At 38.4% G+C, this 22,967-nt stretch overlaps 1 protein-coding gene across 3 annotated transcripts in view; it reads left to right on the top strand.

Annotated features, from left to right (window-relative positions):
- Positions 1 to 22,967, top strand: part of RTN3 (reticulon 3) — a 59,071-nt gene that overhangs the window by 16,888 nt on the left and 19,216 nt on the right. The window contains exon 3 of one of the 3 annotated variants that reach the window (XM_060607024.3): positions 5,613 to 7,967. The exons of the other annotated variants lie outside the window; for them this stretch is intronic. Within the exon in view, the coding sequence (XP_060463007.3) occupies positions 5,613 to 7,967 (2,355 nt within the window). The remainder of the gene's footprint in view (positions 1 to 5,612; positions 7,968 to 22,967) is intronic. 3 annotated transcript variants of the gene reach the window in all.

Here is a 22,967-nt window from a genome sequence, read left to right as displayed (position 1 = left end):
AAGTGTAGGAAAACCTATACCTGAATATTTCAAGCCTCCTTTGTATGAATATGCATAGTATTTCTTCACTGATGTGTATGGTTTTCCATGTTCCAGCTATCCTTTTAATTAAAAGTAATAAATTTCCTTAGTGAGGGCGAGGGGGTGGGGGGAGTAACCAGACAGTAACTATAATGATTCTAAGCTATTCGCTCTTTTTAGGAAGAACTCTGATGACATTATTGTTTACTTGTTTCCTAGATCACAGTGTTTTCAGTAGTTAAGTTACCAACACCTAAATACAAATACTACATCTTTTTTGAAAAGGCAGTTTGGGGAATAAAAGAGGAGCTGTTTTGAAGGATAAACAACACATGAAGGGACTTTTTCAATTCCAGTGCATTTACTTGGTGTGAACACAGTGCTTACCTGGAAGTTGATTTTTCATTCTGCCATTTTTAACCCCTCCTTGTTCTGTGAGGTAAAATACTGTAGGCATAGGAGAGAGGAACTTCTTCCAGAACTCCCACACCAAAGTCTCTAGTCAAATGGAGCTTTTGCCTTATTCAGCCAAAATTTCGAGTTCCTATACTTTGAAATTAGTAGGTAGAAGCATTTAAAGCAGGCACAAAGGACCACCCTCGCCCCACTGACCTATAAGCTGTGCTTCTGGACGAGGACCATCCAGGGGCAAGAGTGAGAGAGAAGTGTCAGGCTCATCTCCTGTGGGATTTTTACAGGATGGAAGTTGTCAAGTGCAGGCAGGCTGTGGGTTTCAAACCAGGTTCATTACCTAGGACACTTGTAATGCAGATTGTATCCATCTCAGGAAATGCTGAGTCAGTAAGTCAGAGATCACACATGAAGTACTAGCAGTTCTAAAATTTGAAAGGGATTGTCAAAGATGGTGTCAGACCGTGTTTTTGTGCCAGCTTGTTGTACTGTTCAGCTAGTTGCACACTGAACTAAAATATACTTTGACCTTGATGGTGGTAAAATGGGAAAAGTTCTGTTTTCTTTCAACATTGGCTTCAAATCTTTTCTGTATTGGGCTGTCTTAAATGTCTTTACCTACACAGAACCTAGCATGATTCTTGGAATGCCGCAGGCATTTGTTGAGTAATAACTGATTGAGAAGTTGCCTCACTCAGATTTTTGAAATAGATCAAAGCTCCTTAGTAATTACTTCCTTTTATTTGAGAATGGTAGGAGGGAAAGTGTCTAAAACTCTGAGTTTGCTCTGTGTTACATACTCTCCCCTATCAAAAAGGCATATGATGTGGAGTCTCTGTGTCAGGAGAATTTTTTTTGAGAATGTGGAGGTGTTAGGGGATGTTTACCGAGGGTTTATTAAGTGCCGGATGTGTTCTAAGCTCTTCTCACATATTAACTCATTGAACCTTCACAGCAGTTCTCAAGTTAGGTGCTTTAGTATCCCCGTTTTTTTAGATGAGAGTAAGCAACTTGCCAAGACCATGCGATTAGTAAATGTGATAAAATTATTTTGCATCTTTTGATAGGAATTTGTGGTCTGGGAGAGGTCTAGAAATTTAGACTGTGACTGCCAACTTAATTTCCTAGTCTTTTTCAGGTAATACACTTAAATGGAGACCTCTAAATATTTAGAGCTTAAGAAGATATAGGTAAGCAAAGAACTCAGTACTGGATAAATTTGGGAACATTCTCATGATCATCATGGGCTTATGATATTTTTCACTTAACATACATAATTCCCTTTTTAACAAAGCTGTTAAGTGTATAACCCCTTTGTTAATAACCCCTTATTTTTAACTAATTAGAACTCTTGAAAATGAATATGCACGTTAAATCCTATAATAGAAAATAAATGAGCAAATATTCACAATGAGGAAATTTTTTTTGACAGACAGTGGTTTTGAGTAATGTTGTAAGTCTTGTAATACACGTGAAGGGTTGGATCTTCTGAAAAAGGAAAGGGAGTGGACATTTCCTGAAATGTAAGAGGATCCCAAGTTATTCTATCAGGCAGTTTTATAGTATATAGTATTTTAAAAACTAACAAACTTCAAACTCCCTGGCGTTTCCTGCTGTTTTGCAGGCTTGGACAACACCAGTGACTATTAAGTGCCCTACTCACTAATTGGAAGAGTCCTTGCTTACGGGAGCTGTTCTAAAAAAAGGCTTAGTAGATGCTGGTCTTCATTCTGTTTAATTTTTTCATGCCTTTATAAACTCTTTTACTTCCAGCCCAGTTTTTTCCATTGTCTTGGTACAAGTCAGCTGTGTCCAAGTTTGTTAGGTTTCAACTAGCCAAAGAACTTCTTTTCATTTGCTGAAATTCTAAACATGATAATTAAAGCACAGGTGAGGGTCTACCTTACTTTGCCACGTGTGGGAAAGCCTGATTGCTGATATCGAGAGCTAGCGCCTGTGTCACGGTCTCTGCACGATTACTGCAGCATTGAGCTCTTTCTCTTTGCGCCCCCAAGGCTAACCTCCCAGAAAGCACTCTCCACCCCATATATTAAGTCACAGAATTACTAGGAACACAAATAAGTTATTTTTCTGTGCATAAGAGTGACGTCATATGAGTCTTAATTAAAGAATATTGGAAGTTTATTTATTGCAGGACTTGCTGGTATTCTGAGAACGATTTCTAACGTAATCTTCTAGCTTTACCTCAGATTATCGTATATTTAACTTGGAACTTTTACAATATTAAGAGTTCAAAGAAGATAAACAAGGCTTGGAAAACTGACAAGTGTGTGTCCTGACAAAGCATGTTAGAACAGTTCCAACATGCTTTTTCCCACTAATGTGCACATTCTCTGATGACCAATCAGTGCAGGTTGCTTTCTTTTTCATTTCTTCAAGCCCACTACCACCGCATCATCATTTTACTTGTTGATTTTGCTTACTGTCTATCTCCCACTCTGTGCTGTGAGCACCACAAAGGCAAGGATTTTTTTGTTTTGTTCACTGCTTTTAATCTAGTTTCTTTCTTTTCTTTCTTTTTTTTTTTTTTTTGCTTTAATGTTTGTTTCTTTTGAGAGAGAGCACGTCACGAGCAGGGGAGAGGGAGAGAGAATCCCAAGCAGACTCCAAGCTATCAGAGCCACTATATACGACACAGGGCTCAATCCCAGGAACTGTGAGATCATGACCTGAGCTGACATCAAGAGCCAGACACTTAACTGACAGAGCCACCCAGGAGCCTCTTAGTCTAGTTAAAACAGTGTCTGGCACATGATAGGTACTTAGTAAATATTTGTGGAATTATTACTAATTCTTTTTGTCCATTTTTGTCTATAAGATGGTTGGTCTGAGTAATCTGATAGTGCAGTCTCTATAAATCATGTAAGCTGAGCATTCCCTGTAAGGTGGATTCAGTTTTGATCATGTCAGAGTTCCACTCATGTTTGAAGGGAGGGGTTCCCAAACAGTTTCACCCAATCCAGATTTAATCCATTGAGCATTGAACTGGTAGAAACAATAACCAGTAAGTTCAATAACAATACATAGCTCAGATCATGGAATGTTTCTGATTTAAGTGTAGCCTATAAATGAACTACTAAAAACGTAGTTCTTTAAATTACAGGGTTTTGAACCTTTTTTTTTTAATGTTAATTTTTTGAGAGAGAGTGATCAGGGAGGGGCGGGGGGCAGGGGGAAGAGGATCCAAAGCAGGCTCTGTGCTGACAGCAGCGAGCCCAACACGGGGCTTGAACTCAACCAACTGTGAGATCATGACCTGAGCCAAAGTCAGATGCTCAGCTGAGTCACCCAGAGGTCCCAGGTTTTGAACCTTTTAACCTATAATGCTGAGCTTCATTTATATTGTTCCCTTAATTTGGTCTTGTTGAGTACTATATAATATTATATCATAGTATATAATGATAGATGCAAACCATATCTGTCTACTACATTAGAAGTAAATGTGCATTCACCTTGCTTCAAATATTTTCTCTCTCACTAGTACAGTTTGTACCACCAAACTTTATTATTCCTCAGTTTACAAAGACTTTTTCCTCAATACCCAGATTCCAATTAAACTATTTTAAAAGGTCAGATCCTATTACATGAAATTTCAGTGATGCATTGATGTGGAGGAACTTTATCATCTGGCATTTGGAAACATTTTTATAATAGTGGAATTTTATTTATTGCAGTAAGATATTTAATTTTCTTTTCAATCTTATATTTTGAATAAAGTTACAATTTTGCTTTCGTCAAGTATTCAGCTCCTCACATGAAAAAAAAAAAAAAATACAAGCTGAATAAAAGTAATCCCAAAGGTTTTTCTTTTTCACATCTTCACAATTACTCATTCACACTCAAGGTGTTGCTGTCCTGGACCTGCTTAGCTCTCATCTGACCAAACTGAATCTTTGATTCACTCAGTTGGAACTATTTATTTAAGACCTACTTTTGTTCCAGCTGCAGAGGTAACAACATGCACGAAAGACAGCACCTGCCCTTGGGATGGTTGTTTTGATCTTTTCTCAAGTAAAAACTTGCTAGATTGGAAAGTTGGAAAACAATGTGATAAATCACTGGCTACTGTGGTATTAAGAACTGATAAGACTTAATGTATTACTTTCAGAAGGATATTTTCTGTTTTAAAAGGATTTCTGGAGTTAATTCTTCCTAACCAAAAGACAAACCCCACTGATTCACACAGTTCAGTGTTGGTTAAATTGGCAAGTTGATGCAAGAGATTTGAAGTCAGCCATCCTTTTCATACTCTTTAGTTTAAAACGAATGAGGCCACCTGGGGCTCTTGGGTGCTCAGTCAGTTAATTGTCCAACTCAGGCTCAGGTCACGATCACAGTTTGTGAGTTTGAGTCCCGCATAGGGCTGTGTGCTGATAGCTCAGAACCTAGAGCCTGCTTCAGATTCTGTAGTCTCCTTCTCTCTGTCCCTCCCCTGCTCACGTTCTCCCTCTCTCTCTCTGTCTCTCTGTCTCTCTTGGTCTCTCTCTCAACAGTAAATAAACATTAAAACAAATTTTTTTTTAAAGGAGGCCGTCTGTACCTGAGACCAATCTTCCCTAGGATAGAATACAATAATTCTAGTCTGATTCTTAGACCTGGGAGGAATCTGCTATGTCTCCTGAGAATCAAAAGAACTGGGAGTCGCTTTTTTTTTTCCATCTCAAATTGTTGGACTGTAACAGTGGATTTGTAGAAGCTGTGTGTACTGAAATATGCAGCTTACAGATGAGAGCATATCAGTGCTTCATAATAGTGAGTTGTTTTATATGGATTACATTGAATAGCTCTACCAAAAAAAACAAAGGAAGGAACCTTCCCAGACTTTCCAATCTTTTTATACTTCTTTATGCTTTACGTTTACAATGGAAAAAGTAGACTGAAAAATATGTCATGAAATTTTGTCATTTGCAATTTGTAGCATGATACAGCTTTTTCTGTTTGACTGTTGGCAATTTTATGCATGTTTTATAGGATTACTGTTGGTCCTTGTTTTGTTACATATTTACGTGTGTTGTGTGCGTGTATGTGTATGTGTATATATACATCCTGTGTGTATATATATGTAACTTGAAAAATGAAAAGCATGCTGCTTGGCCTGAGTAGTTAATGTGTAATTGTGCCTGGTAAACAAACTTTTTTCTTTCAAATTCTGACCATAGAGGGATTGAGCTCTCTTTGCTCTGGTGAGCCACCTTCAGAAATTATGACTTCCTCTTTTTCATCTTCTGAAATGCATAACAATGACCTTACAATACTACACGGAGAAAAAAGCAAAGTGTCAGGCAGCCAGCCTATTTTAGCCAAAGAAGGAAAAGTCTCCTTGGCTCTCCTAGATGTGAAAAAGATGGAAAAGCCTCAAGAGACCAGTAAAGACCTAGCATACTCCCCAGATTCTGTGGCAGAAGGAGTTCAGTGTAACCGTCCTTTCATTCCGGCCAATTTCCCAGATCGTCCTGCTTTTCTCTCAAAGGAAATGAGTCTACTGGAACAGCAAATAAATAAAGATCAAGAGTCCAAGAACCCAAATGAGGTACCAAGTACAGACGGTAAAACTGAATTGGATGCTGATGACAAGTTCACTTTGCTGACAGCTCAGAAACCACTGACCCAGCAGTCTAAGGCAGAAGGCATTTGTAAATATTCCTTGTCCCCATCTGAAGTTTCAGGAGGTGGTATTATTGAAAAGGATTCCCCTGAGTCACCATTTGAAGTAATTATTGACAAAGAAGCATTTGACAAAGAATTTAAAGATGTATATAAGGAGAGCACAAATGATTTTGGTAGCTGGGCAATGAACACTGATAAAGAAACATCTGCAGACATTTTAGAGTCTAATGACAAAGTATTTCCACTGAGAAGTAAAGAGGCAGGGCGTTACCCAACCTCTGCATTGCTCACTAGACAGTTTTCACACACAACTGCAGCACTGGAAGAAGTGTCTAGATGTGTGAATGATATGCATAACTTTACTAATGAAATACTGACTTGGGATTTGGTTCCCCAAGCAAAAGAAGAGAGCTGTAAGTCTGACTACATCACAAAAACCACAGGACTTGACATGAGTGAATATAAATCAGAAATCCCGGTTGTAAATCTTAAAACTAACACTCACCAGAAAATTCCTATACGTTCTATTAATGGGAACACTCCCATCACTAAATCAGCAGGTGATTGGGCACAGGAATCCCTCCCACAAGAAAATGCTAACATTGACAAGCCTGTACCGGATTGTCTCAATTCCACAAAGGAAGTCAATATCAAAGGTGTGGGAGGCCATGCGCAGAAACAAGATAACACAGTCGCAGAGTTCCCTGGATCTCCATTTGACAAAGGTGTCTCTCGGGGTTCTGGAGCGGCCACCGTGAAAGTGGTTTTACCTGATGGCCACCTGAAAGATGAAATGAACTGGCAGAGCTCTGTGTTAGGAGAAGTGACAGAAGCTGATAGTTCTGGTGAGTCTGATGACACAGTAATAGAGGACATCACAACCAGTGTTTCATTTGAAGGTAAAAAAATTCAGGCTGAAAAACCTGTTTCCATTCCAAGTGCTATTGTAAAAAGAGATGAAAGAGAAATCGAAGAGGCTTTCAATTGCAATAGGGAAAACAAAACATGTGAAACCTTTGAAGGGCCAGTCAGTGACCCTGAGGCAGCACACGTTCAGCCTGATATTCCCGAAAGGAGTCCAGCGGGTGAGGCAGCATGTTCACAAGTACGTGATCTGAAGATCACATCAGATGTGCAGCAGTCAGGTAGTATGAGTGAAGCTGCTGCTGAAAAACATGTTGCAACTGAGAACCCACAGCATCCTTCAGCTGTATCTCCAGGTGTTCTTCATGAGACAGAATTCTCACTAAATGTGACAACCTCTGCCTATTTGGAGTCATCACATGAAAAAAATGTTGAAGATGTAGATGATTCTTCCCCAGAGGACCTGATAGCAGCCTTTACAGAAACCAGAGAGAAAGGAATCATAGGTAAAGGTGAAGGGAATGCCTTTGACGCAACATCAGAGAAGACTAGGGACTTTAAAACAAGTCTTGCTGTGGAAGTCTTGCATGAAAGTGAGTCAGGTGGTTCTGAAATTAAAGACCGAAGAAGCGAACACATGGAACAAAGCAAAGAGACCAATGGAAGTGAGGTTCTGGGTGTTTTCCCTGCCCGAGGTACTCCAGCGGCATCTCTTGACTTAGAACAGGAAGAGCTCACAATCAAAGCCCTTAAAGAATTGAGTGAAAGGAGGACTGAGAAGTCAGCTTCTGTGCAGGGTGATGTAGAATCTCCTCCTGAAGAAACACTCGAGCACACTTTCACATGTGCTCCAGAATCCTCTTGGCTTCAGAGAGCGTATGATGTCCTAGAACACACAGAAGTTAACACTGGATCTGATCTTGGGATTTCCAAGAAGCCCACAATTGTCACAGAAACTACTAGGGTAGATATTATATCGAGCCTTAGTAAGACTGAAGTGGTAAACAAGCAAGTCCTAGCAAGACTTCTGACGGACTTCTCAGGTAATCATTTACATTAGAAATACTGCATGTGATTACTTCTGCTGTGATTGATTATTTAATAGAATGCCATTTTTCTAAGTCTCTGATTTTATATCACCAAAATTATGGCAAGAATAAAAACACATTGTATAGTGGAGAAAGGTAAATTTTTTTCATGGTTGCTTGATTTGGTTTTCTTCTACAAATATTTCCCAAATCAGAACACTTGTTAAAATTAATATTCTCCTTAAAACATTTTTTTATGCTCCAATTGTTTCAAGGTTCTCCTTTCCCTATAGGTTGGCCCTAGGGCAGTTGCTGCATTTAAGGATGTCATTAGGCATATATTTATTTACAAAGCTTATTTTTTTTTTTTAGTAATTTTTAAAACTTTTTTATTTTAGAGAGAGAACTAGCACAAGCAGGGGAGAGGGGCAGAGGGAGAGAGAGAGAGAGAGAGAGAGAGAGAGAGAGAATCCCAAGGAGGCCCCACACTCAGCACAGAGCCTGATGCAGGGCTTGATCCCATACTCTGTGATCATGACCTGAACTGAAATCAAGAGCCAGTTACTCAACCAACTGAGCCACTCAGGCACCCCCAAAGCTTATTTTTAAATCTCCATAACAGTTGCACTGCTTAGCACTTGGGTTTTTTGCTGTGGGCCTTGTGAAACCTATTTAGCAATCAAAGATAAAGGAATTCCTGCTGGGAATGACAGCAAATGAAACTTTTAATTAATTTGATCTTATACTACAGAGATTTTATGTTCTGAAAGTAGGTAACCAGTATTATATTGTAGTACTGTTTTGTGAGTATTGCTCAAGAGAAGTCATGCATTCTTCTACTTTGGACCTTATTTAATATTGTTCAGGCCAACATTTATTAAGTGGTACTAGAAGCCCTTCCCATTGTCTCTGTTTCTTTGATGACTTTTCTCACACTCAGCCTTCAGTTAAGTTACTTCAAATGCTATCTGTTCCGGGGTCTTAGAAGATGTAAGAAAAAAAGGATATTCCAAGCCTTCCAAAAGGTACCCCCAACTTCTGATCTAAGATCTATACTTACTATATGGTCACTCATAGGTGCTATATAGGGATCTGTGGTTGTCCGAACTTCTTTGACAATAGATCCCTTTTTTCAAATGAAATCATACATGGAGTTACAATATTTAAAATAAAAAGATTTTTTTGTTAGGATAAACTTATAAATGTGATTATACTATTTTCTTTTATCCTCTTCTTCTTCTGTAAAGGTTTTGTTATGCACAGAATGGACAGGAAGCCCAGCCCTTAGCAGCCACTTTCCTATCCTGGTGGCAGCCAGAACCTGCTCAGCTCCTCTTGCTGGGGTGCCTCTCGTGAGGAGTGAAACACACCTCTCAGATCTTGTCTTGCACCGATTTGATGTGCTTGGTGGGGTGCTCATGCCGGCAGTGCTTTGGCTTGCTCAAGTTCTTGGTCACCTTGGGGCCCTTGTTGAGACCCAGGACCATGGGGTCTGCAGAGACGTGGTTGCTGCTCTTCAGTGGCTGCTGAAGTGGAAGGGCACCATTTCCTTTATATTTCCTTTCTGAAGACTACAGGTGGTTTACTTAGTCTTTCTAAATTTTAATCTTTAATATAGAGACAATTGTGCTTACCTTATATTAATATTGTAGGGATTAATTGTGGAAATGCAGGTAATGCAGTGCCTAGCATATAATAAATACCGCATAGTACAGGACCTAGCATGTGGTAGGTACCGGGTAATTAATTGTTAGTGAATGAATTGATCAGTATCAGTGAAAACATTGAGACTGTTTCACAAACTAAAAAATTTGAAGTGACTGCTAAGGAGAGCTGTTATCCTCTAGTGATTGACGATTGCTGAGCTTGGATTAAGGAGTGAATTCTCATTGTTGCTTTACAACATCTAGAAGTGTGGCTTTGAACAGTGAAGTTATATCACCTTTTGGGGCCTTAGTTTCCTTATCTATAATGCGAGAATGTTGAAGATTATCTTCAGTATCACTTTAATAATACTCTCTGACTGTAGGGGCTCCTGGGTGTCTCCCATCAGTTGAGCATCTGACTCTTCATTTCAGCTGGGGTCGTGCAGGGTCGTGGGATTGAGCCCTGCACTCAGTGCAGAGCCTGCTTAAGATTCTGTTTCTCTAAAATATAAAAATAATATTCTCTGACTCTAGATTTCCTCATGAGTTGTTGTTGTAATTCTTATAGATTCTTTTGTGTGATGAGGCATATGGGAATTAGGCTACAAGAATTTTGGTGTCTAATTTTGGCACATTCCTGCTTTAGCGTGACCTTAGCTCATCTAACTGGTTCAACATCTTCCTTTGTTAATATGGCTATAATTATTTTGCCATCCTTTATAGTGTTGTAGTAAATAACAAACTGTGTAAATACTAATTATTACTAATTCTTAACTGAGTTATTTAATCTATTGTGAGAGGTGAAAAGGGCTGTGGAAGTTTAGGATATTTGTCAGTGGCTAAATTCTGTAATTAGTAGATATATTTAGATGCTAATTAAAAACCAATATAATTAGATCAAGACGCTAAAAAGTCTTCCTTTGCAGGCTTCAAAACAGAAAACCTTTTTATTTTTTTTCTTTTCTTTTTTTTTTAAGTTAATTTATTTTGAGAAAGAGAGAGCAGGGGAGGGGAGAGAGGGAGAGAGGGAGAAAGAGACTTCTGAAGCAGGTTCTGTGGTGCAGAGCAGTGGGGCTCAATCCCATGACCCTGGGATCATAACCTGAGCTGAAATGAAGAGTCAGATGCTCAACCAACTGAGCCACTCAGACGCTCCCAGAAAATCTTTTTAAATTGTCTTACTTTATGAATAAATCTTTAAAATGTAACTACTTCAGCAAAATACATCAGTCTCTAGTTCTAAGTAGTACATGTGAATAGCCTTCCTTTTAAAGTTAAACCAGTTCGGGACACCTGGGTGGCTCAGTCACTTGAATGTCCAACTCTTGATTGCAGCTCCAGTCATGATCCCAGGGTCATGGGATCAAGCCCCACGTTGGTCTCATTGTGGAGCCTGCTTATGATTCTCTCTCTCTCTCTCTCTCTCTCTCTCTCTCTCTTCCCCTTCTCATGCTCTCTCTCTCTCTAAAATAAAAAAATTTAAAAAGATAAACCAATTCCGTAATTATGTTCTGCCTGAAACTGTGGGGAGAAATAGGCAAAAGAAAAGTATTAACGGTATTTTATTTTTCTTTTGCTGTTTTATGATACATTGTGTATAAACTCCTAATGAAGCCTAATTTCATTCCCTTTATGATAACATTATAGTTTAATAACTGTGATATGAGCTATGATATAACTAATTGGGGAAAATTTAAATCCCTGCTCATACACCTAATTGAGTGAAGACCATTTTTTGGATTTTAGTATCCAGATTGGCAAGAATGCAAGGAAATAGGCAGGTATATATTTTGGTGATAGGTGTGTGTAAGTTGTTACAACTTTTTTGGAAGACATTTTGGCAATATGTAACAAAGACCTAGAATTGAGCTAGCAATTATGTTTCTAGGAACTTATTCTAAGGGGAAGAAATTGTATGTGCAAAAACAATTACAGGGGCGCCTGGGTGGCTCAGTCGGTTAAGCGGCCGACTTCGGCTCAGGTCATGATCTCGCAGTCCGTGAGTTTGAGCCCCGCGTCGGGCTCTGTGCTGACAGCTCAGAGCCTGGAGCCTGTTTCGGATTCTGTGTCTCCCTCTCTCTGACCCTCCCCCGTTCATGCTCTGTCTCTCTCTGTCTCAAAAATAAATAAACGTTAAGAAAAATTAAAAAAAAAAAAAAAAAAAAAAACAATTACAAAGATGTTTTTTGTAGTGCTGTTCAGAATATTGGCAGGTATCTCAGTGTCTTAACAATTAGAGATTGGTAGACTATGTTATGACCTATCTGTGCAGTCAAGTATGCAGCCACTGAAGTTGTTGCAGGTTTTTTTTTTAAGAAATGGAAAAATAGGGGCGCCTGGGTGGCGCAGTCGGTTAAGCGTCCGACTTCAGCCAGGTCATGATCTCGCGGTGCGTGAGTTCGAGCCCCGCGTCAGGCTCTGGGCTGATGGCTCGGAGCCTGGAGCCTGTTTCCGATTCTGTGTTTCCCTCTCTCTCTGCCCCTCCCCCGTTCATGCTCTGTCTCTCTCTGTCCCAAAAATAAATAAAAAACGTTGAAAAAAAAAAAAAAATTTAAAAAAAAAGAAATGGAAAAATACAGGAAAGTACAAAAAGACATACACTCACATTTCTGTATGTAGAATTAACTTCTGTTAATTAACATTACTGTTAATGGTCCTGATTGCCTCCAAACTAAGGAACCCTTTGATTACCACCTGTCCCACTTATTCCCTTCTTCCCTTCTCTGGAGGCAACCACCATCATGGACCTGATAAATGCTTTCAGTTTACTTTAAATGTATGTGTATGTAGTATTGGTTTGTGTTTTTAAACTTTTATTAATATTACCATCTTTGATATCCAACTTGTTTCATTCGACATTAGGGTTTTTTAACTCCTTCCATACTGAAATATATATAATTTCAAAGAAATGAATAATTTATTCATTTTGACAGCTGTGTAGTAATCCTTTTTATCTATGTTATTTCCCTTTTGATTAGTATTTGGGCTGTTTTCCATTTTTTACTCTTAAAGACAGTGCTGAAGTTAACATCTTTGTACTTGTCTGGTTTTACACATATACAAGTATTTCTCTAGGGTCAGAGTGCCGCTGCTCATCAATTTAACTTCTAGGTATGTGCATTATTTTTCTAGTTCTTGTCAGTTTGCCATCAGAGCTGGAGTTTCTGCTGGTATGTGAAAATGTTCATAATTTACTTTTTTAAAGATTTTATTTATTTTTTTACATGATCTCTACACCCAATGTGGGGCTTGAACTTAACCCTGAGACCAGGAGTTGTGTGCTCTACTGACTGAGCCAGCCAGGTGCCTCAAATGTTCATAATTTATTAATAAAAATTGTATTATTGAATACCTTTGTAGAGTTTTTGTTATATGATGGAATGATTACAGTAGAAAAGCACAAGTTAGAAAACAAGATATTCAGAATAATGATTAAAAGTGAATCTATATTGGGTGCCTGGCTGGCTCAGAAGAAGATGCAACTCTTGATCTCAGGAGGATAATGAGTTCAAGCCCCATGTTGGGTGTAGAAATTACTTAAATAAACAAAACTTTAAAAAGATTTTTAAAAATCTGTATGCCCACACACGTGAAACGGAAGTAAATTTTTAAAAAATAACATCACAATGGTTTTTCTTGCAGTATGGCCAAGTAGGCTTTTACTGGAACTGATCTTTCTGCATATAACTATATATTCTGGACAAAATTGGAAGGAAAAAAAAGATCGGAAGGCCCTGGAAAATGAACAGAAGCAGGCAGATTCTGAAAAGGGACTGACACTTCCAAGAAGAGAAAACATGGAATCTGTTCTCCATGTTTACTGCTGTTAGCCAGATGACAGCTGAAGTTGACACCCAGCAGATTGGCTAATAAAGCTTTCATAGAAAACTTACGAGAGGACAGAATTTGGGTCAGCCACAGTCATTCAACCACTGAAAAGTGAAAGAAGGAAGAATCCTGCAGAGGAAAGATCCAGAGAGTGAGAGCCTAAAATTCTGTGTACATACTGTCTGTATACACCTCCATTTAATCCTTGAACTACACACATGCTTGGAAGACTACAGGCAGCTCAGCTCTAGAAAAAAGAAGTGAACTAAGATTGGAGATGGTGCCCAAGAGGCAAGGGTTTGCAGTTTGATGCACCAAATTAGGTGCATACTGAAACAAGTATCAGCACTCTCCAGAGGAATATAACGGAGTCCAGAGGCTGTACAACGTAATATTCACAGTGTCCAAGATATAATGCAAAACTGCACATTTTAAAAGCTGAGAATATATGACCCGGTCTGAAGAAAAAGACAGTGAACAACAACTAACTTCATTTGTTGGAATTTGGAAACCGGGGTTTTAAGGCAGCTATTATTATGAAATAGAGAAAAATACAAGAGCCAAGTGGAGGTTTTAGAACTGTAAAATACAGCTGCTGAAATCAAAATTCACTGAGTAGCCTTAACAGCAAAATGGAGATCACAAAGGGAAAGAGTGAAGTTGGTAACAGATGAACAGAAAGTTATTCAACCTGAAGAACAGAAAGAAAAATATATTACTGAGCTTCGGATACCTTTGGGAAATTATTATAAGATCCAACTCATATAATTGGAAGTTTCAGAAGGAAAGGACAATGAGAGACAGAAGTGAGAATATATATGAAGACAAAATAGCAAAAGAATGCCTCATTACACACACACACACACACACACACACACACACACACACACATTTACTGATTAAAGAAGCTTTAGCGGAAACATTAAGATAAGAAAAGAACCATACCTTTGTACATGTGTCAGGGGTTCCCATGACCACCTTCGGGCTCAATGATTTGCTCGAAGGATTCAGGATTGAGAAGCTGTTATACTTACAGTTAAGAGTTCATTGCAGCAAAAGGACATAGATTAGAATTGGCAAAGGAGAAAGGCACATGGGATGAAGTCCAGGAGAAACCAGGTGCAAGCTTCCTGGTGGCCAGAGGAGTCACACAGGGATGCCCTTAATTTTCCCATCAGTGATATGACAGCATGTGCAGTGTTGCCAATAAGGGAAGCTATACTCAGTGCTTGGTGTCCAGAATGCCGTGCAGTGCCCACATGGCTGACCCTAGCTACTCAGACCCCCAGAGTAAAACCAGATGTTTGCCATACATCATATTGTTAGAATAAACTCACCTGGTCACACTAGTACAGCATGGCTCAAGTGCTCAGGCATGCAAAAAAACACCAGCCAGGATAGTCCAAGGGCTCAGAGTTCATCTCCTAGGAGCCAGCCAAGGACCAGTCCTGAAGACTGACCTTTCTTTGGCATGTACAGGGTTTGAGCATTTGAGGCCTACTTAGTTAACCCTTTCTTTTACAGTATTCTAGTCAAATTACTAAAGCCAAAGATGAGAATATCTTAAAAGTAACTATAGAGCAATGAATGACATATAAAAGGGAATGGCAATTATAATTAGAGCTAGCTTCTTACCAGAAACCACAAATGCTAGAAGACTGAAATAACGTCTTCCAAAGTGTCAAACAGGGGAAAAAACGTCGACCCAGATTTCTCTATTCAGCAAAAATACTCTGCAAGAATGAAGGCAAAATAAAGACTAAATTATTAGATAAAAGAAAACTAAGAATTTGTCACTAGAAGATCTGCACTATAAGAAACACTAAAGGAAATCCTTCAGATTAGAGTTGATACCAGATAGAAACTCAGACCTCCAGGAAGGAATAAAGAGCATTAGAAATGCTAAATACCTGAAAAAATACTAAAGGCTTGATTTTTCGGGGTGCCTGGCTGGCTCAGTCAATAGAGCATGCATGCAACTCTTGATCTTAGGGTCGTGAGTTCAAGCCCCACGTTGGGCGTAGAGCTTACTTAAAAAAAAAAGTTTTTCCTCTAATTTAAAATATATAGGACTTGGGGTGCCTGGGTGGCTCAGTCAGGCGTCCGACTTCAGCTCAGGTCATGATCTCACAGTTTGTGAGTTCGAGCCCCGTGTCGGGCTCTGTGCTGACAGCTTAGAGCCTTGAGCCTGCTTCGAATTCTGTGTCTCCCTCCCTCTCTGCTCCTCTCCCCCTCTCATGCTCTGTCTCTCTCCTTCAAAAATAAATAACATCTAAAAAAAATTTTAAGTATATAGGACTCTTCAAAGCAGAAATTATAATGTGTGTGGAGATGGTAATGTTATTCATATAACAATTTATAACAAAAGAATATATGAACTTCTATAGCAAGAATTTCTACATCTTTTTGAAGTGTAAATGTTAATTTTAAGTAGACTGAAAATTCAAAGTTGTGTATTATATACTCGGAAACAACCACTAAGATGATAATACAAAGACGTAGCTGAAAAGCCAATAGATGACATCTTCAAATAATCAAAGAGAAGGCAAAAAAAGAAAGAAGACAGAGGACATGGTGATAAAATGGGAGACTTAATGCAACCATATCAATGTTTAGTGGACTACACACTACGATCAGTAGAATGGCAGACTACATAAAACTGCTAGACCCATCTACGTGCCGACTATAAAAGCTGCACATTAAAGACACAGATAGGTAAAAAGGAAGCAGATGGAAACGTATATACCAAAAAATATATAAATGAATACCATGCAAAATTGAAGCGTAAGACAACAAAGGGTATTACCAGAAATGAAAAGTGACCTGTTGTCATAAAAGGTATCAAGAAATCTTCAGTCATAAATGTGTATGTACCTAATAACAGCTTCAAAATACTTAAAGCAAAAATTTCAGACTTAAGAGAAATAGGCAATTCTATAATCATAATTGGAGTTTTTTTGTGGTTTTTTTTTTTAAGTTTATTTTGAGAGCTCACACGTGTGAGCAGTGGAGGGGCAGAGAGAGAGGGAGAGAGAATCTCAAGCAGGCACTGCTGTCATCACGGAGCCTAGTGTGAGACTTAGTCTCATGAACCGTGAGATCACGGCCTGAGCCAAAATCAAGAGTCAGATGCTTACCTGACTGAGCCACCCAGGCACCCCTGGAAGATTTAATGCCTCTTTCTCAGCAATTGATAGACCAACCTGCACACACCTATGCGCACACACGCAGACCTGAGTGCTGCGGTCAACCACTTTGACCTAGATGATACTTATAGAACGCTGTACCCTGCAATGGCAGGATACACAGTCTTTTGCGAGTGGACAAGAAATAAATTGGCCAATGTAGACAATATGCTAGGCCATAAAAAAACCCAGTGAACTTAAAAGATGAAAGTCATACAAAATATATTCTAAGACCATAATGAAATTAAATCTTAAATGAAAATAAGATACCTAAGAAAATCCCTAAGCATTGAGAAATTAAGCAAGACACATTTACGTAATCCATAGCTCAACGAAGAAATCACAAGAAAAAATTTTAAGTGCTTTAAACTGAAGTACAGTGAAAATACAGTATATCAAACTTCTGGAGTGCAGTGCAGAAAGAAATTTATAGCTCTCAATTTTGATATTAGAAAAATATCTATATTCAGTGATTTAAGCTTTCAATTCAAAAAGCTAGAAAAGGGGGCACCTGGCTGGCTGGCTCAGAGCACGCAGCTCTTGATCTCGGGGTTGTGAGTTCGAGCCCCGTGTTGGGTATAGAGATTACTTAAAAATCTTTCAAAAAAAATTTTTTTTAAGCTAGAAAAAAGAGCAAAGTAGGGGCGCCTAGGTGTCTCAGTTAAGCATCTAACATCGGCTCAGGTCATGATCTCATGGTTTATGAGTTTGAGCACTGTGTTGGGCCCTGTGCTGAGGAGCCTGGAGCCTCCTTCAGATTCTGTGTCTCCCTCTCTGTCTCTGCCCCTCCCCTGCTTGTGCGCCGTCTCTCTCTCTCTCTCTCTTCCTCTCAAAAATAAACATTAAAAAATATTTTTTAAGTGAAAAGAAAGAAAATATTAAAAATAAGAGCGGAAATCAGTGGAATAAAAAACAAAATTAACAAAGCCAAAATTTAGTTCCTGGAAAAGATCAACAAAATCGATTTCTTGACTGATCAAGAAAAGAACAGAACCAGATTACCAATATCAAGCATGAAAAAGGGATCGCCACTTCAGATCCTACAGATATTAAAAGGATAATAGAATATTATGAATAGCTTTAGGCCAAGAAATTTATCAACTTAGATGAAATGGACAAACTCTTGGAAAAATACAACTTACTGAAACTAACACAGTTTCTATTAAATTCATTATCAAAAATCTGTCATGCAAAAAAAGTTCAGGGCCAGAGGTTTTACTGGGACTTTTTCAAGCTTTTAAGGAAAAAGGAGAGAACACTTTCCAACTCTTAGACAAGTATATAGTAATATCAAAACTGGACAGAGACATTGCAAAGAAAATTATAGACTAATATCCCTCATGAACATAGTAAGATGAGAAATCCTTTAGAAAATGAGAATTCCTTAAAATATTAGCAAATCAAATCTAGCCGTGTATCAAAAGGTTAATACACCATGACTAAGTACAGTTTGTTGCAGGAATACAAGCCTGTATTAAGATTGGAGAATCAATCAGTGTAACTCAGAACATTAACATAATAGAAAAACTGTGATTATTTCAGTCAGTACAGAAAAGACATTTGAAAAACCTCAACATCCTTTTCCTGATCAAAATTTTCAGCAAACAAGGACTAGAAGGTAATCTCCTTAGTCTAATAAATGACATCTGTTGAAAACGACAGCGGACATCATCCTTAATGCCAAAATAGTGAATGCTTTCCCCTTGAGATTGGGTATAAGGCAGGAGTGCTCACTCTCTTTGTATTCAGCATCACACTGGAGGTCCATCCTACCCATTGAATTAGGACAAGAAATAGAAATAAAATGAATGAAGACTGGAAAAGAAGTTGTCAAACTGTCTTAGTTTACAGTTGACATGAGTGTTTACATAGAAAATCCTAAGGAATTTGCAAAACAACTACTAGGACTAATAAGTGGATTTAGCAAGGTTACAGGTTAATGCACAAAACTCAGTTTGATTTGTTATGTGCTGGCAGCAAATAATCAGGAAATGAAATTTTATTTTTTAAATTTCTTTCCCTCAGTTGAGACAGTATATGTGTGTTACATTCAGCCACAAATGAAAACAGAATTAGTCCTGAGATATTTTGGCATTAAGTATATCAGTCCAGGGCAAAGGACCAAAAGGGGCTGTTTTTATATGAGCAAGGTAGGCCTCTCAAAGGTGGTCGATATGATCAGATGACGATGGATGTTCTAGATCCATTGAATCAAGCTCTAGAACGTAGGCATGCAGTCCAAAAAATTGTACCAGTGTCCCTGGCCTCTGACTTTCTTCTCCTGTAGCTTCAGGTCTTATGTAACTGAAAGATAAACACAAGAGTGACTACTATCCCATCATATTTACAGGTTATGCTCACACTGGGACATATGCGGGACATATATACAGGACGTATACACCAATGGGCAAGAGTCTCGGGAGCCATCTTAGCATTCTGTCTACCACAATCCCTACTTCACATGACATGAAAAATTAAAATGGATCAGAGACTTGAACATAGAAACTAAACCAGTAAAACTTTTTTTTTAAACAATAAAACTTTTAAAAGAAAGCATAGAATATCTTCATGACTTGGGGGTTTAGGCATAAGTTTATTGCACCATACAATGCACTAGCCGTAAAATAAAAACTCGATAAATTAAACTTCAAAATTAAAACCTGCACATTAACAGATGCCACTAATAGGCAAACCATTGACTGGGAGAAAGTATTAAAAAACATGTGTCTCATAAAGGATTACTATCTAGAAAATACTACTATATTTTAACAATGAAAGGACAGACATTATAAAAAAAACTGATTAGAAAAGATTCTGGCATTTCACAAAAGAAGATGTACAAATGACCAATAATCCAATAAAAATGTGTTCAACGTGGGAGTCTTCACATAATTAAAATAAGATATCATTGCACATTCACCTGAGTGGCTGAAACTAAAGACTGACAACACCTAATGTTGACAAGGATGTGGAACAACTGAGACGCTCATAAATTATTGGTAAGAATGTACAAATACTTTGGAGGAAGTTGGTCAGTTTCTTAGCGACCCTAAACGTGCAGCTACCCTATGAGCTTGTAACTCCCCTGTAGAGAAATACAGATATATTCATACAAAAACTTGTTATGTTCATAGCAATTTTATTCATCATAGCTCAAAACTGGAAATAGCTAGTGGTCCATCAACAAGGGAGTAGATAACCTGTGATATAGCTAGTTATCTTTTGATACTTGTGGCAATATGGATGAATCTCCGAAATTATGCCAAGTGAAAGAAACAGTGCAAAAAAAGTCATACTGCATGATTCCATTTAGGTGTAATTATAGAACAAGCAAACTGGTCTATGTAGGAAAAAGAATCAGAGCACTTGTTGTATCTTGGGATGTTGGCTGCAAAGAAACATGAGGAAACTTTCTGGGGTGATGATAATGTTCTGTAGCTTGATGGAGTTAATTAGGTGTATGCATGTCTCCAAAATCAGTGAATGTGTTATGTATTTCGGCATAAATGTTATATCAAAAGAAAAATAATAAACATTGAACTTCAGTTCAAGCTAAATAGATTCGTGGACAAAAGCATTTGGGTCTGTCTTTGACAAATAGTTTAGTTACTCGGTGGTCTTTCTGTGCCATTTTGAAGGGAAGGGAATGTCTTTGGTTAAGGGTAAATCTGTAGCAGGGCAGACTATTAACCCATTTTAGCAGTCACAAAATTTGAATCTGTCTTTTGCAACTCGAAAAGTGGCTTCATTTATTATTGTGAGCTATTAATGTAAGATAAAATAATCAGTGTGAACATATCTTTGCATTTTTCTTTACATCAATAATTGTTCATACCAAAAACTTAATTACCTGTTTCCCTTTTATTAATGTACAGTTTCCCACTTGTGGTCATAAAGCCTCGCTTATTTTTTTTTCTTTCAGCCACATTTCAGTTTGCTTAGAGATACATACTTACAAAATTCGAAAAACTAATGCATGGAACATAGGAAGAGTTGTACAGATTCTTGAGTTGGAGGTTTATTTATTTTTTTAAATATTTATTTATTTTTGAGAGAGAGAATGTGAGCAGGGTAGGGGCAGAGAGAGAGGGAGACACAGAATCCAAAGCAGGCTCCAGGCTCTAAGCCATCAGGACAGAGCCCAACACGGGGATTCAAACTCATGAACCATGAGATCATGACCTGAGCCAAAGCCAGATGCTTAACCATTGAGCCACCCAGGCACCCCAAGGAGGTTTATTCTTCAAAATGAAGTTAAAGCTGATTAACTGCTAAAACTTAAAATTTCTTAACCATTTACTCCTTTTCAGAATAAGCATTTCAACAGCCTTTCTTCTAAGGTGTATACTTTGGAGAGTAGATTGAAGTCAGTTGACCTTTGGGAATGGCTGAAGTTAATCAAACCAAGAGCTTTTCCCAAATTGAGTAATAAAAATCAATAGGTAGGGACTCAACAAGGTTTGCTGTTCTCACTTGGATGGACAGGTACGGGTTTCTTTTTCCTTAGCCTTGAGCTAACCGTTGGGTGTGTTAGTGCCCTCTTTTGGTGTAAGGAGGGTACTGCAGCTGGCATCCTTAAATAGTATGTGCGAGCAATAGACATCCTTTTGTGTTTTATTTTTTTTAATTTTTCAAAAAAATTTTAAATTTATTTTTGAGAGACAGCACAAGCGGGAGGGGGAAGAGAGAGAGGGAGACACAGAATCCAGAGCAAGCTCCAGGCTGAGTTCTCAGCACAGAGCCCGATGCAGGGCCTGACTCATGAACTGTGAGATCGTGACCTGAACCGATTTGGACGCTCAACTAATTGAGTCACCCAGGAGCCCCCATTCTTTTAGGTTTTTAAAGTAAAATAATATGGTCACATTACAGAATATTTGAAAAGTTAAAGGAAGGATTCACTCATAATTCTACCCAAATATAAACATCCTTGATGAATTCACGCATTCTTTGTCAAATGCTTCAACTGCCGTTAGTAAAATAATTAAGATAACTGAGCAGTGAAGTTAATATATTTACAGGTATAAAAAGAGGTTGTATTGAGGCACCTGTGTGTCTCAGTTGGTTAAGTGTCTGACTCTTGATTTTGGCTCAGGTCATGATCTCACGGTTCGTGAGTTCGAGCCCTGTGTCGGGTTCTGTGTTGACAGTGTGAGCCTAGGGGTTCTCTTTCTCTCTGCCCCTGCCCTGTTCATGTGTGTGCATGCATGCACACTCTCATAGAGAAGAATAAATTAGTTTTAAAAAACTTTAGATCAGGGGTGCCTGGGTGGCTCAGTCAGTTGAGTGTCTGACTTCAGCTCAGGTCAGGATCTCGCAGTTTGTGAGTTCGAGCCCCGCGTCGGGCTCTGTGCTGACAGCTCAGAGCCTGGAGCCTGTTTCACATTCTGTGTCTCCCTCTCTCTGCCCCTTCCCCGCTCATGTCCTGTCTCTCTCTGTCTCTCAAAAATGAATAAACGTTAAAAATAAAAAACCTTTAGATCAAAAATAGAAATTTTTAAAGAGGTTGTATTCTGTATTGAAATATTATGTATTGAAATAAAAAGGATAATTCATACAGCACAAGACTTTCAAGTACAGACAACTAGAAAAAAATTAAGAATTTTTCAAATGAAAATAAATGTTAGGTAATGTTATATTAAAGTTGTAACCTGAAAAGTAAGGAAACAGTGACTTTGCACTTTTGAGAACTTTTGGCTTTCATTTTTCCAGTAGGTACTGGAAAATGGCTTAAACTGGCTTAGGTCACTACTCTTTAGGACTTTCGGAATAGGCCAGCCAGAGCTTCATTCTGTCTCTGTAAGATAGAGGACTAAAGTAGCACTTTGTTAGTCCATTGGCTCTCAATTAAGATCTTACTCCACTGTGGATACATTCAAGAAGGTAGACCTTGTCAGGCATTGGATGTAGGGAATGAGGGAGAAGGAAGAGTGAGTCCTATTTTTCAATCTCTGTCCTGGGTAGACATTCCACTAGGTGCTTAGTGGGATCTCATTGTAGTTTTAATTTGCATTTCTCTAATGACTAATGGTGTTGGGCATTGTTTCATGTGTTTACTTGCCATCCATGTATCTTCTTTGATGAAAGATCTGCCCACATTTTTGACTAGTTTATATTGTTTTGTTTGCTTTTGAGAAAATTTATATATACATATTCTGGATGCAAGTTGTTTAGATAGAAGTCAAATGTATACTTTGCAAATACTTTCTAGTGTGTGGCTTTTATTCTTTTAACGTCTTTCAAAAATAGCAGAATAAACTTTTAAAAAAAGGGTGCCTGGGTGGCTCAGTTAAGTGTCCAACTCTTGATTTCGGCTCAGGTCATGATCTCCCAGTTGGTGAAATTTTCCCACGTTG

Source organism: Panthera onca, chromosome D1 (genome assembly GCF_046562875.1).
Source record: "Panthera onca isolate mPanOnc1 chromosome D1, mPanOnc1 haplotype 2, whole genome shotgun sequence".
Classification (NCBI taxonomy): Eukaryota; Metazoa; Chordata; class Mammalia; order Carnivora; family Felidae; genus Panthera; species Panthera onca.
Note: the sequence above shows the minus strand (reverse complement) of the source record. Positions and strands in the feature narration are given on the sequence as shown.